The sequence below is a fragment of the Ostrinia furnacalis genome, unplaced genomic scaffold (genome assembly GCF_004193835.3).
Source record: "Ostrinia furnacalis isolate ACB-3 unplaced genomic scaffold, ASM419383v2 OfSCF5186, whole genome shotgun sequence".
Taxonomy (NCBI): domain Eukaryota; kingdom Metazoa; phylum Arthropoda; class Insecta; order Lepidoptera; family Crambidae; genus Ostrinia; species Ostrinia furnacalis.
Window position 1 is genome coordinate 93896 of NW_021135425.1, and position 20464 is coordinate 114359.

Below are 20464 nucleotides of genomic sequence, written 5' to 3' on the forward strand. Positions count from 1 at the left end.
ACACGCGCGATAATTTTTTTCTGTGACAGACAAAATTATTTCTTTAAAGGTTATTTAGTTAGTTATATGATGTTAATTATATTGTGTTAAACTATGTTTAAAGCAAATAAATTATGTTTCTTTTTTTCTCTCTATTGAATGCCTGAAGCACTTTTACGAGCACTAGTTGTTTTTCTCCGGAATAAAAATAACTTTAATATATGAGTCAACTCTAATTATTTATTGGTTCGGAACGGACTACTATGCCGAGAGGTCCCGGGTTCGATTCCCGGCCGGGCAGAAATTGAAATGATGAATTTTTATTTCTGTGATGGGTCTGGGTGTTACTATGTATAATATGTTTATGTATGTAGGTATTTACAAAAAAATGTTTTTAAGTAGGATGTTATATCCGTTGTCTAGTACCCATATTACAAGCTCTGCTTAGTTTGGGACTAGAAGCGTAGTGCAGTCCAAGGATATTTATTTATTATTTATTATAATCAAAAGTACTTAGTTTGGGACTAGTGGCGCAATGTAAAATGTCCAAAGATATTTTATTTATTTATTTGAAAACATAATTTTATACAAATGTATTCAATAATATCGTGTAGATGATCCATACAGAATTTTACATTCACCATTTGTATTTGTTTAGATATTTTGAGGAAAAAATTAATTAATAATTCTTAAAAATCTTAGTCTAAGGCTGGGTTACACAACCTTACTTTAATTTTAACAAACATCAAAAATCGACAAAATCCATACAAAAATCACTGGTTATCGTTATGGTTACGGTTAAAGATAGGTAGGACTATAATGCAACCCGTGCAATATTACAATATTTTTTTAAGTCTCAGGACAAGCATAGTGTTGAGAAAAAGCGACTTTGACTGTCAATTGAAACTAAAACCTTAAAATATGAGTTTCATAGTTGGATTTTTAAGTACTCATCTTAGGTCAAAATATAAGTTTAAGTAGGTACCTACATTCGCCTCAGATAAACTACAAAATCATTAAATCCTCTTATTCTAATTTAATGGAATTTGCACTTTACTAGATTATTATAAGGTTTATAATGAATTGACAAAAGGCTTTATGTCATCCCAAAGGAAAGAACCACTTCCCTTAATATCATTTGATCATATTAGTAACACATTTTTTTACTTTTTCATAAAATCACAATAGCTTAGGCCCAGAACAGACGGTGAAACGAAACTGCAACTTTCTGATGATTCTGATGAACGAAACTGAAACTGAAAGTTTCAAACTGGTCGCGTCATGTGTGGTCTCTCAACGGACGCTATGGCAAAAACTTAGATGCAACTCAAAAGTAACTAGTAGTTGCAGTTTCGTTGCAGTTGCGTTTCACCGTCTGTTCTGGGCCTTAGTGTTCGAAAACCACAGTGACACTAGATTCAGTTCTACTTATTGTTTTTGTTCAGCTAGCTCTTAACTCGTAACATGGCTTATCACCCATGTTACGAGTGATATAAAGTTAGGAAAGGTTTTCTGGCGCTAAAAGTCGCACAATAGGTATTGCAAAACCGGGTTCACTGCCTTCTTCGACACCGAAATGGACACCACTCAATTAAAACAACAATATTTTTGCCCTGAATGACGTCATAACAAAACAGCGTTGTCACAAAATTATGTGTACGCTTAATAATTTTGCGGCGTATTTGTTATTGTAAAGCTATAAAATAACAAAGTTTAAAAAACCACGTGGCTGATAATAATTCTTTCGTTGGGTGAATAAAGATACAATTTGATATTTACTCTAACCGTTAATAGCGTTCTGGTGTGAATCACTCGGTGGGGCATTCGTTATACGGGTAGCACTGGCACTATTATACAGGGCGGAATTTTGTAATGCCACCTGGAGGGAAAGTACTCTTAATATTGTAGATAAAAATTCTTTTTTGTTTGTCACACCCGGGAATCGAACCAACTAAAATCTGTTAAAAATTACACCTTGTATTTTTATTACACCGATCGTTAGGATTAAGGATAAGGATGAAATCTCTCTAACAAACTTGATAAATCAAATGAAAGGAAAACCATGAAATCTTAAATTTATTTTTTAATTATGTTACAAAAAATTGTATAGTAGGTACTATCGGGGACTCGAACGCCTTGACACCTTAAGGGCCTAAATTGNATTCGAAAATCTTGAATTCAGTTCTCTTTCTTTTCAAAAATAAAGGAATGTTTTCTTTCAGTAAAATTTTCTATCTACAGTAGTATTAAGAGTACTTTCCCTCCAGGTGGCATTACAAAATTCCAACCTGTATAGTTAACTACTCTGAGATTAAAGAAATCGGAATTAGATAGTGATCATAACTAGTTTTGTACTAGCATTTTGCTCGTGTAGATTTTGGATTAGAAGAAAGACTGACTAATTATTAGAAGTATCTATGCTGGATATAGTTTAACCATTATGATAAAAAATCATTACCGCGCAAAATATATTATTATTGTTAGCAAGCTTTCGTAATGAAACTTGACACGTTGACATCGTGAAGGCCTTAAGCATACACTAAAATTTGCAAATTTACTCCATTTGACCTAAATAATGATGAACTGTGTCACCTACATTCAATTCAAGTGGGACCAATATTTGCTAAACTTATGAAGCAATAAATATTTTGACCGCAAAGTGCACCATTTTGTTGCAATTTGATACATCAAATAGAATTTTGTAAAAACTACTTCTAGATTATGAACAAGTTGAAAAAATCGATGCCTAAGGCGGGTATCGAACCCACGACTTTTCACTGGCCGGGTGACTTCTCTTTCATCTGAGCTACTTAGACACTGGACAAGCCAGTCGACATTTTTCAAATGAAATACGCTACTTATTATGGTCAGCGTTTGTTGGGTAGAAGGTATTTGACTGTAGATGATACTTCTAGATTTTCCCTGTTTTAAGACGTAGCAAACTAGCAAAATTAGGTTAAATATAAGGTATTATGGTACAGAATTGCGCTGGATGCAGGCCGCTACCAACCGTGCGATGTGGAAGTCATAATTGGGGGAGGCCTATGTTCAGCAGTGGACGTCCTGTGGCATAAATGATAATGATGATACAGAATTAAATATTTTTGGTAGAATAAAACATATTCACACTATATGTAACCTACATATTGGTATTTGACCGAGTCACTCCATCCACAAAAGCCACACGTCGTAAAATCTTTGAAAACAATACCATAATTTAAAAGAACTTAATTTAAGAATAGTTTCATTTTATTCTAAAACAAACAAAAGATAAAAAACGAGACTCAGCATTAGTTTCATGATAAAGAATTTTAGAAGTGACAATAACCAAGATAAGTGAGTGGGACTAAAACTGTTGGATTTCTGGGTTTATCTGACGTGTTTTGATGTAACCGTGTTGCTCTCGACAGTTTATCAGTTGTATTTCTTGATAGCTCTCTGAAATTATGAATGTAAATGGTTTGTGATTGGTTGCCGAGTGAAACTTAGGGATGCGGCCGTCAAACCGCACGGCGAATTCTAAGGACCCGAAGTTGCGACTCCTCCAGGGTCTGATACGGGAGTGCTTCACTGTGAACACGACGCACAGTGAAGTTGAGGCGAACAAGGAACCGAGCAAAGGTGAGTGTATTGTTTTTTAACTTTAGATTTATTGTGAGTAGTTGTATCATTTATTGATGTATGGGAATGCTTTATGGTGTATTTTATTCAAAATCACAAGAAAAAAATACCAAGATAATTGATGGTTTATAACCATTCATACTCCAAAAATAAGGACGTTTTAGTATGTAACAAGTATGTACTCCTACACGTCTATTTCTGTAAGTTTATCTATGAAATTACATGGCTGCTTATTTTAAGACTAGGTACAATCAAATTAAGCCATTCCATGTTTGTTTATCAGAGAAGCAAATACGAGTAATCTGTTGCAAGTAATCTGTTTACATTTAGTCTAAACCTTACGAGCATTTCGGAAAGCCACTGAGTTGTTGAGATCCAAATGACTGGTAGTAATACTGTTTATTATTGAGTCTTCGTAGCCCTTCAAGTACCTACCAGCGAATCGAGACACAATAGAAATTAAATGTTTCGGTCTCATGTGAAAATGAAAAATTAAAATGAAATATGTGGTCTCATAATAACCACTGGGTTCCACGAGCTAAGGACGTCGCACAATTATCAACCCGGAAAGGGATCGTAACCGTATCAACATGAGGCGGTCAGTATTCTTTTTATGAAACTCCATACTGCAACGCACACTTAGTGGCATCGTAACATATACGCCTCGCCAGGCGATTGACATGGTGATGATGGCTCGCGTACGGTGTTGATATCCCTTTCCGAGTTGATAAGTCAGCTATGAGCTTTAGTTGGACGAAGTCGCGGGCGGTCACTAGTCAGTCATATTTGAAACGAACTTTAACTCCCCGATAAAGAATTGAGTTCATATTGACCAATAATTATGAGATAATAAAATTTATTCTTTGCATTATAACATGCAATGCTCTTATCACACATCAAGTTCAATTTAAATTAGCATGATTACTGACAGTTTTTATTGTTTTATTATTTAAGTTTACAACTGTTCTAATTCAATCGAGTCCTAGTTGATACTGTGGCTGGATGCGATCTATTATTAATCTTAGCTAAGCATGTTACTATAACGCTTCCGAGTCCTACATCTATTAAATAATGTCTTAATTAACTTTTATGGAACAATTTATGTCTTAGGTAGGTACTTTCCCTGGACCTAAGACGAGTTCGACCGGTGTTAGCTACGGAATAGCAAGAGCAAAGTTTTTAAATAAACTTGATCTAACATATTATGAGATAAGAGTAATTATATCTTTACTAGCTTTTGCCCGCACTTCACCCGCGTAACAGATCGTCATAAATTATAGCCTATTCTGGGTTATAAACAATAATACTGTAAAGTGTCATCAAAATCCGTTCAGTAGTTTTTGCGTGAAAGAGTAACAAACATCCAGACATCCAGACATCCAAACTTTCGCATTTATAATATTAAGTAGGATTAGTAGGATTTATTCATCTTAATTACGTGGAGATAACAGTAAATTCACTCTAAAAACCTGGAGGACTACCACGAACAATGAAAAACGTCCAATTGAAGCACTCGATCCGATATACGATACGATGTTGGTTGCTCGAGATTCAGTACAAGTAGGTATTTGAAAACTGATAGTTTTTCATAGTAAGAGGCCTTATCGTCTGATTCCAGAGTTTGGTTTCGTTCGAAATATTATCGTGTTCGTTTTTCTTGAACTGGATTAAGTAACATAGGATCAAGTCAGTTTTTTATTACCTTACAGTTTTATTTAAAAGAGAGTTAGCTATCTATCTCTCTGTTATTGTTATTATTGCAGTCTTTACAAATGCTAGTGCTATAGAAAGAAACTCAAATAAAATAACACTTTAATATGATCGATGAATGTTTTGAAAATGAAACAATCATAAGCTTGCATCTATTCTCGAAATGTTTCATTAGTATAGGAACTAGCTTTATAAAATGAAACGTAAGGAATAATGGCAAATCTATGTATATTTCCAAATAAGCAATCTGTAGTTGATTAGTGTTTATAACATTTGTGTAAGTAATAATCTGATAGATGCCATTAGTAGGTGCTTGGATGGATGATAAGATACTGGTAGGTAATTAGATTCAAAACATTTTGCAACGGTAATCGCTACAGAAGATCATTTTTCTTAAGCCGTTGAGGGCCCGCAGTAGAACTATAAATTGTCACAATTGTTATACATTGAGGAAGAAAGCAGCGGCAGTGTTTTTGCCATCCTCCGCCGCTCCATGTACGAGTAATATCTCATGCAAGGAGGGTAAAGGCAATATCTTGTTATCCCTTTCACAAAAACAGTGAAGACTGTCGCAGCTAAATGGTATTTTTATTCAAATCACGTCGTTTTATTAAATACATCCTTTTAGTCTGTAAACCCGGCAGATTGCATTGTTGGCTTTTGCTTATTCCAAGATCATATTTCAGCAGTTTATTTTGTAGGCCGTTTTCAAGAAAAGATAATAGCCGCTGCTACATACAGCAATAACAAGTTTAGTTTGTTTCTATTTTATGTAGTGGAAAGCCTTTGAAAAACCTTTTCTTGTTCATCTACGGTAATACATTTAAGGTGGTAAATAACCTCATTTCCGCTGCAAATGGGACACAGAAAGTAGTTTTTATTCATTGAACATCAGAGCGTCAGAGTAGTGTTTTCCTCATTTATAACAAGATACAGTGAATCCACTTAAATGCTCTCATAATATTTGGTTTGGAACATGAAAAATACCAAATAATGTTTAATTGAGAGTAGATAACTAGACTGGATGCTTATCGTAAGTGTAAAATGGTGCAGTGGGCGAGAAAGCTATACGGAAGCCAAAACCTGGATAAGGACACCTGTAGCATAAAGCGATATCAAACTATGTGTCCCTTACTACACCTCTCGCACAATACGAGTATCTCACGACAGAATTACTTTGCTTTTTATGTGAGCATGACTAGGAAAATAACTCTGTTTACACTTCCGTGAGAGTCTTTCAACCACCTCTGTGATCTAGTGGTAAGACCACCTAACTGTGCCAATAGGCATTTATTTATTTATTTAGCATTTATCGCGACATGCTCAAAAGGGCAAGTCACGAAGCTGGTCTTTCGCGGACGTCCTTGCTTATTGCGCATCCCTTGGAGAAGACACCGACTAAAAATAATGTAACCGTGATTAAAAAAAACAGTAAAAGTTTGATGTCTCTCCAAGAGGCGCGCAACGCAAGGTTGTGTGTATAATACGGTTACAGTAAGCATCAAGAATTACAAATTAATTTACTAAACAAAACAACAGAAGAGAAGAAAATAAAGAAACAACAATAACCTCGATAATCGAATTATCGATTAATCGTACAGATGATATCGTATTAATTAAAATTAATCGGCTTGACAACTCCAGTGTGTAAATATTTTAGATGATTGATTATTCCAAAGAAAGACAAGAGCTTCCTTGTTGTGCATAAAAAACCTCTGTCAACACGCAGTATTATAATAAATAAATTATACTGTAATGTTTTCAAGCTTCACCCACTTCCTTGTAGTTTTGTAAATAACTGGATCACGATTAACAATAGAGTCATCAAAGAAAGTTAGTAACTTAACCTCGGAATATAGTTAAAAGCAGATTCAAGGCGGTGTCAATAAGTCATTGTTTGGCTAAATCTTCATAAATGACACAGTTAGTAAATTGTGAGTACAATGCGAGTGTAATCACTCAATTGCGTATTCAGTGAATAGAATTGACCAAATTAACCAAAAAGAAGCAAAATATAATGCAATGGATCCAATAGAATATAGAATACTCAAAACTTCAAAAATTTTGTTTCAACTAGCCTGATTAGCACAGTACATTAAATTTAATTAGGCATGAATATTTTTTGTTGCAAAATAGCTCTTAAATACAAATACATAACATGTAGCTGGATTTGCCGACCAAAATGATGAAATACAACCATTTTGCATATTTCAAAGCTGCTATTCATAGCATTCATTTAAAAACTGATAACGAATGTTATTTTGAAATAGATTGCAAGCCTACGAAAACATCGAAAAGCAATCTCAATGAGGCAATAGAACTCCACAGCAAATAGTAAATTTCCGTGGATAGAGTACACTTACATTTCCAACGAACATTTTCAGTTATTGATTACTTATTCAGGCTTAGTCTATACGAAAATATTTGCTTTTAGCGACGATTTTCCGGAAGCATAGCGCAATTGTGAATTGCTTTAAAGCTGTGATATTGCAAGATATACTTTTACAGATGCATATGCAGATGCATATACTTTTACAGGCCTATTTTGTAAGTTCAACTTTGGCACTCGATTTAAACTTCGTTGTCTTTTGAATGGAGAATTGCCGATTTACAAATTGATGCGTTTTCCATTCAAGTCTTTCGTTTTAATAACATTGCTTAAATGTTAATGTGAACTTCAAAAATAATAGACCTCCCTCCCCATCAGGCCATGCTAGAGAAGGTCGTGTCCCTGCAGTGGAGAGCAAATGATCTGGTGCTGATGATGACTCATAGACTAATAATAATTATCTTTTGATACGTTATCGTTGGACTACTAAGTATTTATGCCACATCCTTTTAGGACTTCCTTGACCACCTCCGAGTAAGCCTAGGCGCAGACCGACGTTTAGTCGACCGATGGTTGACTTACTTGACTTATGGTCCTATGTCCCCTAGATGGGGCAGAGGGCGTCCACAACAGTCCTCCATCTCGTTCGGTCTTGAGCTTCTCGCTTGATCTCGCTCCAGGTCTTCGCCTCGTCCCGTTTTTAATTTATATGAAAATCTAATCGGTGTAATGTGCGCACTTCCATTTGGGCAAGAATGGAAGTGCGCACATTACTGATTATACTGATTAACTGCCCGACTAAACTATCGGCCGGCAAAAAGTTGGTGGACGGCGCTAGGCTAAAGTGTCAAGTAGGCTACCCGTTGCTTAAAGTTGGTTAATAAAGTTTACTCGGAGATCATGACAGAGGCCCTTAGTGTTACTAATGGAAACTTTTAGAAGACCAGCGGCCGTCCGCGACCTCGTACGCGTGATCCCGTTTTAGGAGTGGAGTTTCATAAAATCCGTTCTTAGCGGATGTATACACCCTATAAGGTAACTACCTGCCAAATTTGGAGTTTGTAGGTGTTATAGTTTCTGAGCTTTCGTGATAAGTGAGTCAGTCCCTTGACCTTTCAGTAACCCTTTTATACGTAATAATACTAGCGGCCGCCCACGAATTCGTACACGTGGACTCCGTTTAACCCCCTTAGAGGTTTAATTTTGCAAAATCCCGTCACCTACGTTCTAAAAGGAACCCCCATGCAAAATTTGAGACTCCTAGCACTTGTAGTTTCTGAGATTTCGTGATGAGTGAGTGAGTGAGCCATTGACCTTTCGCTTTTATGGATATAGATGGATTGTCTTTTAACAGATGGCCTGTACTGTCCAAGAACCTTCGATGGGTTCGCGTGCTGGGACGAGACTCCCGCCGACGCCACCGCCTACCAGCCATGCCCTGACTTCGTCATCGGCTTCGACCCTCGAAGATATGCTTATAAGAGGTTAGTACAGAGTATTATTTGATAAAAATGATTTCATAGTAACAAAAATGATGCATGTGCGTCTCGTCGTCGTGATGTTTCACGGAAACTTTTATTTGGCTCCAAATACCACAAAAGATAAAAAATAATAACGTCAATGCAAGTGAAGTGATGAGACTAAATGAATTCCGATTGAGTTTTTATCATAATCTAAATTGCTGCAAAACTGATTTAGTGAAAATATCCCTACACAACCAAGTACTATTTTCGTGTGGTACAAAGAGCTTCTGAATGAATGGCCTTGTCCTTTTAAGCCAAAACTGTGTGACTACCTTTCCAGTTGCTAACTGCGACCTGCGTCTGTAATTGCACCCAAAGAACTACTAAAACAGTCCCAAGGCCCAAACACTAAGTTAACTTTAATGTCTGTCCCATCTTTTGAAATGTTCAAAGTTTTGAACACATTGTGCAGGACGCTTCGGGCCGGTAGACAAGAAACAGTTGATCTATCGAAGTGAATCTAGACACGCGGTAGTAGCCTTATTCAAGCAACAGAACTGGCGTGAAGCACCGTGTGTAATATTACACGAACCATTTGGAGCTACTTTTTGACCCCCTCATAACTCAAAAACTATTTCACATGAACGTGTCTTTGGCTCATATACAGTGTGAGTCACGTTAAAGTGTACATATGAAAATAGATGAAACTAGACCTATTTTTATCGACAAAAAAGAGGTCAATTTTTTTTTGAGATTTTTTTTTTAATTTTTTATAGAATTTTTTTTCTTCCAATTACTTATTGTAAAGAAAACGTAATAACTTTTAAACTAAGCGGTATATTCTGATATAATAAAAATAATAATAAAAACAGTAATAATGCTAAATAACTGGTGATACTAACAAAATACATAAAATACACAAAAATGGCCAACAAATAATAAAAAATTATACTTTTTGAAAAAAATCTGCTTTTAAATTCATGTTTTTTTTTTGGTTATTTGATAAATTTCTCCAAAAAATGCCCCTATAACAGGTGGTTTTTATAACTGTATTATTCTCTATCGTATTATCTTTGTAAAACCAAAAATCGCATGTCTCTATCCCTATCACAACATTTGCTATGATCGTTTGAACAAAGGCCTGCCACAACATTATTCTCCGCTACAGATAGAGACAATTTTAATTTTAACTAAAATGCTTATTTTACTTCGAAATCTTTTGTTTTTATTTGAAATCTAACTTGTCTTTATCAAAATTACAAATCTAGAGCCATTTTCAGTTTCGTTGTTGACGAAGCTTTGAATGGCGCGCCCGGAGAGGCTTAGTTCAAACGATCATTGCAAACGTTGTGATAGGGATAGAGACATGCGACTTTTGGTTTTACGAAGGTAATACGATAGTGAATAATACAAAGTAATAAAAACCACCGGTTATAGGGGCATTTTTAGGAGAAATTTATCAAATAACCAAAAAAACACCAATTTAAAAGCAGATTTTTTTCAAAAAGTATCATTTTTTTATTATTTGTTGGCCTTTTTTATGTATTTTATGTATTTTTTTAGTATCGCCTGATAATTAGCATTATTACTGTTTTTATTTTATCAGGATATACCGCTTAGTTTAAAAGTTATTACGTTTTCTTTACAATATGTAATTGGAAGAAAAAAAATCTATATTTTTTTTTTAAATGTCTCAAAAAAAATTTGACCTCTTTTTTGTCGATAAAAATAGGTCTAGTTTCATCTATTTTCATATGTACACTTTAACGTGACTCACACTGTATTGAGACTTGCGAGATACATAGGAATAATCCCAACTGCAATAGCTATAAACTATTAAAAGTACCTAGCGTTTATTGCAGTTAATATTTAAAATTACCTAATGAAATGAAATGAAGAATCCTTTCCCCAGTTTACATGAAAAAGATCTTTAGTTATATCTTGAGGAAAATCATTTCCTGCTGATCTTCTAGTATTCTTATAGTAATTCTGCTAAAGACAATATTAATTGTAGTAGTAAACATACCTGAAGCATGTTACTATAGTTACAGTTATTCTATTTAATAACTTTTTCTAACCTTGAAAACTATCAAAAATCAAATGATCCTGCTATTATCTTATTTCCAATAAGATAGACCAACATGAAGTAGATAAACTAATAGATAGAAAAACTAATTCCTTCCACTGTTATCTAATTCCATTGACGCAGGTAAGTATTGTGTTTATTCATGATTGATATCTATAATTAGCCTTGCTATGACATCAATAAATAATAATCAGTATTGAATTAATCATCATGAAATATCAGGAAAGTGAGGTGATGGGCGCTTTATTGGTGTAATTTGTTTCTAGATAATAATCAATCTAAATCGAACAAGAAGTACGCAAATAGTTATACTAACTAAAATAAGAATTACCACATAGAGGCAATATACTTACATATTTATAGTTTATCCTCCACGGGTAACCGCCGTGTAACCTACATGGTTGCATGTATTTATTCTTTTGTACTGAAATCTTTTCTTTTCTAAACTTTTGACCTGGTTACAATAAGCCTATCGCGGTTTTATCTAAACACTACATATTATAATCATAGATTCAAGTAAGAAATTATAATACTATTGTAGCGAAATTGTAAAGAAGACAATTGTGAGATACAAGAGCTAACGTAATGTCTAATGTAAATAATAAATGCATCTTCCTTACATCTAAAATTAGCCACATACAAATCATAGTTGAACAAAGGCCGCCTGTGCCGCTTCGACACTCAACACAAATACGTCAGCATAATACAAATAAACAGAGAAGGCCCAAGAAATTCAGAGATCTTGATGTTAATACTCAATAATTTACTGCATTTCACTCATGTCTTTTTCTTCCTAGCTTTTACTTTTTAATCGCTTTTGGTCCGCGAACAACCCTTTTTGCTTTAAAAGCGCTGCTCCGTCCTGAAAAGGATGAATATCCTCCGTGGAGTTCTGTCATCGCCCGAGTGACGAAGATGAACCGAATCTCGGGAGAACTCATAGATACTGCTCGAGGCTCTTTTCCCTTTGCGCTATAGGTAATTCGCTCCCTAATAATGTTTTGGTCTGCAAACAGTACAGGTAGGGACAATTATTTAACCATAAGTAACATATAATGACTTTCCAAATTAAGTCCAGATTTATGGGAAACTTACATCAATTATGCAGATTATCCTGAGATATTCAATGAAGCGAAGTTGTTGTGATGAAATACTGTCATATTTGTGATCCAGTCCCCTTCAATGAGCAATGAGCCTGCTGAGTATGTTGCTGTGATGTGTCAGACACGTCTTGTTTTGCTAAGATGTCCATATTTTATTTAATTCAGAATTCAAAATCTTTGTAGATAAACAGATACAATAAAGAATACTTGAAAATAGAAGAATTAAGAAGCAAATTAAGACAGACACACGAACGTAGTAAAAAGTAGTTTTAAAACGTAGAAATCAATATTTTATTACTTAGTTGGATGAAAAAAGCGGTCAATTATGTTCTGTGGAGTACCTTGGTGACTGGCATAAGCATTACATATAGCAGTCTACTGCCAGTGGCTGAAAAATGATGACATCTGAAAGAAGTTCATACTTAGGAGTAATCCTACAAAAAACATCTATACATATATGTGGATGCAATCAATCCAAAATACTCATTTGCTATCCATTGATTTTAACTTTTACAAGTTAATAGGGTTGGCACGAATTTAATTGAAAACCTTTTCAAAATCAAAATTAAATCAAAATTAAATCGCAATAAATGGTTAATGTAAGGTTTTCGGTAATGTCGAAACAAACGGGGTACAAACGATATTTAGCTTTGAGAGCTGGCCCATATACAGGGTGGAATTTTGTAATGCCACCTGGAGGGAAAGTACTCTTAATATTGTAGACTAGCGGCCGCCCGCGACTTCGTACGCGTGGATCCCGTTTTACCCCCTTCATCTATCTTACGCGGTTTAGATTTTTTCATACAAATGTTTTTCCCGCTAACTCCCGTTCCCGTGGGAATTCCTAAGTATACTATAACCTGCCCAGGAGTATGAAGAATAATTGTACTAAGTTTCGTTAAAATCCGTCGAGTAGTTTTTGTTTCTATAAGGAACATACAGACGGACCGACAGACAGACAGACAGACAGACAGACAAAAATTTTACTGATTGCATTTTTGTCATCAATATCGATCACTAATCACCCCCTGATAGTTATTTTGAAAATATATTTCATGTACAGAATTGACGTCTCTACAGATTTATTATAAGTATAGATAGAAAAATGTTCTCAAAGAAAACATACGTTTATTTTTGAAATGAAATAGAACTTGCATTCAAAGATTTCCAAAAAAAATATTTGGCACACCCGGGAACCGAACCGAATACACCCTGTATTTTTATTGCATCGATCGTTAAGATCAAGTATAAGGATGAAATCTCTCTAACAAACTTGATAAATCAAATGAAAGGAAATCCATAAAATCTTACATTCTTTTAACCCTTCATTTGGCAAGACACAAATTGTTTGATTTTTTCAATAAAATCTATTTAGACCTAATTGTTACTATCAAATAAAGTTAAGAAAAATAATAAAAAAAATATTTGGTTGGTATTTTCGCGAAAAACGATTGTTGCTTATTTACCACATTGCCAAATAGGGGTACTTAAATAAAACATTGAGATATATTATAGAAATATTTTTTTTATATGTAAATCATAAAAAAATCAATCTTATTTCACATTTTAGGCATTAAACAATTTTTTGGCCATTTTCGCAAAGTCGACAACGACCTTTTTCTCCAACATTTGATAGATGACGCATGTCATCATACTTCACGATCAATATGCCGAGCCAAGGTTCGCTTTTTATTTTCTCTTTAGCTTCTGAAACTGGTATGTTACTGTTATCTGCTATAGTTGTTGACTTCAACACAAGAAAAATGTGTTTATCATTTAAATCAGTTCAGCGGTATAAGCTTGAAGACAGACAACACAGAGTCAGACAGCAAATTCTTCCTCTCTCCTAAAATGCTGTGCCCGACAGGGTCCATAATTGCATCAAAAGTAATTGTATACCATCTCTATAACATTATTCATGTAATATATGATTGATTTATTGGGTATTGACATTCTTTTGTATTAACAAAAAGATAAACCTATTTTGTTAGATGTTTGGCACTGTTGCTTCTAGGCAACATCGAGGTTCGGAAGCATGTCATATATTAGAAAACACAGTTTCTACGCCAAATATTGCTTTATATGATTAGTTTGATTTATTATGAATAAAATTTAGACAAAACAAAAACAATTACAGATGATAATATAGTATAAAATCATGAAACTTCCGTCTTTGTTATTCTCATTGCGCGTCATCTTGGCGTCTGACAGAAATATGAATATGAAATCACTCAAAACTCAGTCGACGACCGATTTACTAGTGTTTTGCTGAACTTAGCTTCGTAACAAAATCGAATGATTTGCACAAAACTTATTATTTGGTGCTGTAGAAATATTCAAAGTGGTTGTTGCTTATAAGCATCACTGCCAAATGAAGGGTTAATTATGTACAGAAAATTGTATAAAATTGTCGAAAATCTATGAATGCAGTTCTCTTTCTTTTCAAAAATAAAGGAATGTTTTCTTTCAGTAAAATTTTCTATCTGCAGTATTAAGAGTACTTTCCCTCCAGGTGGCATTACAAAATTCCACCCTGTATATTACTACAGTCCGGAATCTGGTCTTACGTCATCATGCTCTCGTGACAGGATGAAGAGTGGCGTGGCGATGGCGCCTAAATTGTATCACTTTGCATTGACATTTTAAAATATTTTGCCATAAATCTTTACACTCTAAACCTAAAGGAACGTGCCACTCTGCTTAGTTATAGCTTCGGATTTATTAAAGCTAAAAGCACTTTAGCAAGTAAGGGCCTTTGTCTACAGGCAAAGATGGTTAACGATTTTTAATACTGCAACGCTTGATGGTTTACAGTTAATAAATCACATCTATTTATAAGACGTAACTTAGTGCACTGTATATTATAAATAAATAAAATGAATAATTAATAAATATCCTTGGACATTTTACACTACGCTTCTAGTCCCAATTAAACTAAGCAAAGCTTGTACTATGGGTACCACCAGACAACGGATATAAACATACTTAAAATACTCTTTTTTTGTAAATACATACATACATCTTGATAATTTCGAACCTTACCGAAATTATCAAGATAATTACGCTTCATGATAATTATCGGATAATTATCAGATAATTTTCGGATAATTATCAACTGTATAAGATACATTTGTCTCAATGTTTCATAAGAAATTCTGATGTTACATTGTTTCAAGTCAAGTTTTTGGTTGCTGATTGTTGTCAAGTTATCCATCGCTAGTTGTGGAAAATGGATTAAATAATTTGACGCTAGATAACGAGTGATCGATGTGGAGCTAAATAGATATGTTTATAACTATCTATGTTGAATAACTCTACCTCACCACCAGACCACGCTGAGGTCAAAAAGTGGTTAAATTATAGAAATAAATTACCCAACTAAAACTTAAAATAAAGTCGAGGCAGCCAATCAAGTGTTATTCTTAGGGCTCTATTGGATATTTTATAAATAGTTAAGTTTGTTTTCCTATTTACAATACGTTTTTGTATGGACTTGATAGGCGTTATTTTAATATGTATAGCTAGAGCGATGCTGAAATTAACATCTGTTCAAGATGCCCCGTTAACTACTTTAATACTGCGCTGTACTGTACACAGGCGGAATCGAGCACTTATATTGGTTATATTTAAATCCATAAACCAAACTATTTTTAGATGATACTAAAATAAACTAATGCCCGTTTTCACCATCAATCCCTAATTTTTAAGTCATCCCTATGCAGCTATGGTATCACATAACCGGAATTTTGTTTTTAAAAGGGTCACTGGTGCAAACGGGCATCTAAATGAAATAAGCTGGAACGAATCAGTCTTTCATTAAAAGTAGGATTTCGTATTTGATGAAAACTGTTATACATTTACGTATATAAAAATACCTATGGACTCGTAAATATTAATAGCTATTATTATAAGATTGTTTTAGATTTAATAATATTATTAAAATTTTGGTTTGCCGATTAACATGGTAGAATTCTCACCAGCATCAGACCATTTTGAAATAGGTACATACTTAATTAAATTACAGATGCAATGAGTTCATTTTATTCCTTTACTCCAGTCCGCGAATCCACAGAATTTCGTATACGCGAGCACAAAGCTAATGTGTAACAAAATTAGCGGGAAGATCCAAGTGTGGCTACATAAAAAATACAGGAAAAACATCTGGCACGCGGTATCACACTCGGTATTTTCCTTGCAAATGTTACACAATGCGTCAGCTAGCCTTACTTGCTAGCTGTGCCCGCGACTTCGTACGCGTGAAATTAGTTTGAATATTTTTCCAGATTTTGCAACATTTTTCTTTACTGCTCCGCCCCTATTTGCTGTATAAGTATAGCCTAACTAAAGCCTTCCTTGCTAACTGGGCTATCCAACAGAAAAATATTTTTTTCAAATCGGACCAGTAGTTCCTGAGATTTAAAAAAATCTTCAGTTTTAATGTATAGATTAGTAGTTTTTATAATAAGAACTCGACTAAACCGCCAGGTTCATGTCCGTTTTCTCCGTCAATCCCTAATTTTTAAGTGACCCCTATGAGAACAAAATGCCTGTTATGTATTACCATAGGGGACACTTAAAAATTATTGATTGATGGTAAAAACGGGCATCAGACTCATTTAGCTGGTGAACGTTAACCTACTCGACTAAATTTTTGGTAATCGAACTCGTTTAGCACCCGAATAAATTACTCAACTAGTGCGAACAAGACTTAATCCTTTTAAATGATTCTCTGGTCCCGTTTTTACGTTTATTTGATTGACAATGTTGATGTTTGGATTCCATTATTTTTTTATTTGTAATAGGTATAAGAGCTAATCCACAACCAGGTGCCGTGCGGCACCGGTGCGGCGTCTGTGCGGTGCCTGAGCGGTGCCGCTCCGGTTTTCTACAAGTTTTTTAAAAGATGTATTGTAGCTACACGGCGCGGCGCTTTGATGTGATCGAGACGAGGCAGGGAGGGAGGGGCTGCCTCGGCGAGAGATCAGGAGGGGTGTAAGCAGGGTGACGCCGACAGTATTGCCACTTTGGGGAATTCGGCGCTAGATTTAGGGAATTCTGCAATAGCTCATTGATAAATGTGCTAATAAAAATAAACATGGCGGTGCAGCCAAGAATACGACCGGTCATAATAAAATCTTCAATTTCTTCAAACGTACCTGACCTAGTTTTATAAAATAAAAACAAAATTAATGCAAGCTTTTTATTTAAAAAACATGAAAATAAATTAAAATGCTCAATTTTGCCAATATATTTTGTTTCTATAGCGTACCTAAGTACTTTTATGACTTAGTGTAAAGGTTCAGTTGGATGGAAATTGGGTACTTGGATAATAAATAATTTCAAAATACTTACTTCCACTTTCATGGCACCCAGGTACACAGCACCAGTCCCTAGACATTGTAGTAATCGCGATCAAATACTTAAATAATGGAGTCCTTGTCACTCCACTTAACAAACAGTAGATATTTTAAATTATTCCTCCATTAATAAAAAGTTACACCCTAGTTTAACTCTGTTTTAAAGTTACATTTCCATTCTAAACGTCACTTTAACACAGAGTTCAACAATGGTGTAAATTTTGTTAATTAGAGGGATTGAGTCGGAGGAAAGAAATAATTATATTCAACGTATTAACGGTTTGTAAACACGTGTGTTTGGCTGAAAATAGAAATTGTATGAAATTGTTAGCAAAGTGGCGATCGCTATGGCAACTAGAATTGCCGAAAATTTTCGGCTGTTTTCGGCGAGTACACGTTGGCTAACATCAATAGTGACGTATTTCATACATTATTTTAGCAGTGATAGCACTTACCGCTTAGCAGTCGCCATTTTTCTTATTCAGTGCTTACATTTATGTTTACCGCCAATCACGCACGCGCGACAGTCAAAACAAAACATCTTGAAAACAAGATTGCCATTAGTTAGAAAAACTACCCATTTTTATATCAAGAAAAAACATATTTTCTTTAAATAGACTATCAAATTTTATAATTTTCAATTGCGAATTTCAGCAAATAAAAATGAAGACTAGAAAAAAATATTACATTTCAATAATTTGATGATACCCTATTGTTTGATAATGTCCCATTAATATATTTTATGATAGCATTTTTCCCCTAATTGTTCAGAACTTTTTTTTATAAAGGTAACACTGGATCATTTTCCCTGTATGTAATGCTACTAAATTATAATGTCAACGGGTTTTATTACTTTCTGAATTATATTGTAGCTTTTGAGATTGATCGCATTACTGAATGAGAAAGCATTTTTGGTGTCAAGATTGAGCGGTCTGATTCCAAGTTCAACACTTTCTCCATAATTTCCAAAGTAATTAAATACAACAACAAGTACCAGCATTGTTATTGAAATGGACGCTAAAGCAGTAGCTAGTTCATCGGGTGTCGAGGTGAGTTTGTGTTGCGCTTGTTGTTAACCATAATATTAGGTCCTTACCTATGAAATTAGCTTTTTGTATGAATTTCATGAACATTCAATTTTCCAAACTAAAATTTTTGCGATTGTAAGGAACCACAAATTCTGTGAAATTATGTAGGTAAATTGAAATAACATTAAACTGTAGAAAACATTGATTACGTATCTGTAATAAAAATATTCATATTTTTATAACGGAAACGGACGCCACTTATGACGAGCTGTCTTTGAAGATTTAATTCTAATTAAAAAATAAAAATAAAAATGTATATCAACGGATGGTGCCAGGGTCTGGACCAATTGCTGCCCAGAATCAACCCATAGTGCATTTTGTTCCTCAGGCCAATACTATGTGCCAATACTAAACCGGAGCGCACTGAAACTCCATTTTGAAAATAATTAATTTCGGTCAACTAATCAAACCATTGCAACAGCGTTAGATCGCTTATAAAGAATGTCTAGTAAGTAGCACTAAAGTAAGGTGTATAGATGCAGTATAATTAAGTTCAACATAGCGAGTGTTATAATAATGACACAATCGCGAAATCTTGTGCGTAGTACGTACAGACACGGTGTTACTTTGCATTCTTGCCATATTTACAGAGCTAACTATATGAATGACACTGAACACAAATCAGTAAAAAAACAATGTCCTAAAATTTAGTTTTTTAAACTTGAGTATTTAATTTTATCGACAATCTTCTTTTAATCTATTGGAGTTTTTAAAATTATTCTTGACACTTTTGTAAAAAGCTTACGCCCACTGTTTATTTCAATTGCGCCTGTTGAATGTGCGAGACAAAATTGGTTTATTTCAATATGTACTGCAAAACTAAAACTAAAAAACAGTGTGCTTTCTTTACGGGAGTCTCTCTAATATTACTCTACTAATATTATACATGCGAAAGTTTGGATGTCTGGATGGATGTTTGTTACTCTTTCACGCAAAAACTACTGAACGGATTTTGATGAAAATTTATTGTTTTGTTTATAACTCAGAACAACATTTAGGCTATAATTTATGATGATCTGGGACAAACTAAATTTCACGCGGGTGAAGCCGCGGGCAAAAGCTATGTTTTATAAGGTTTGTTATTTAAATATTCGTCTAATTTATACTAGCAGTTATTCATTGTTTTAGCTTTTTGTTAAATATTGTGTACTTTTGTTCGTTTCATATTTCTAGTGGCAATTAAGTGTATAACTTGATGGCCATGTAATATGGGCTGCTATTTAGCATTTTATTTCTCGTAGTATTATTTCTATAAGTTTTTCTTTATGACGAGTGTTTACGTTAGGAGTGTATTGCATTTTTTGGAATTAATTTATATTTTTTATAAACAATTAATGAGCATAGATCGTGTATATTAAATTTTAAGTCATTATTTTTTATTTTATGAAATACTAGCTTTTGCCCTCGGCTTCACCCGCGTAAAATTTCGTTTGTCACAGATCGTCATAAATGTTATGCTATTATGTTATTCTGGGTTATAAACAATAACACTGTAAAGTTTCGTCAAAATCCGTTCAGTAGTTTTTGCGTGAAAGAGTAACAAACATCCAGACATCCAAACTTTCGCATTTATAATAATTAGTAGGATAATACATAGAATGGTTTCATAGGTAGGAACCTAATACTATGAGCAGGATACATTCAACGTCAAGTTCGTGATACCCAAAGTGTCCAAAAAGTTGTCAACACAACCTTGCTCCAATTATTGTAGCAAAGACGGTGTCACGA

The 20464-nt window shown here is 34.3% G+C and overlaps 2 protein-coding genes across 2 annotated transcripts in view; both read left to right on the forward strand.

Annotated features, from left to right (window-relative positions):
- The window catches only part of NGR-B4 (neuropeptide receptor B4), a 107425-nt gene that overhangs the window by 12338 nt on the left and 74623 nt on the right, over nt 1-20464 (forward strand). Inside the window, exons 2-3 of the mRNA XM_028315635.1 lie at nt 3390-3600; nt 8994-9123. Of these exons, the coding sequence (XP_028171436.1) occupies nt 3471-3600; nt 8994-9123 (260 nt within the window). The 5' untranslated portion in view covers nt 3390-3470. The remainder of the gene's footprint in view (nt 1-3389; nt 3601-8993; nt 9124-20464) is intronic.
- The window catches only part of LOC114360821 (uncharacterized), a 28579-nt gene continuing 26708 nt past the window's right edge, over nt 18594-20464 (forward strand). The window contains exon 1 of the mRNA XM_028315636.1: nt 18594-18697. Within this exon, the coding sequence (XP_028171437.1) occupies nt 18659-18697 (39 nt within the window). The 5' untranslated portion in view covers nt 18594-18658. The remainder of the gene's footprint in view (nt 18698-20464) is intronic.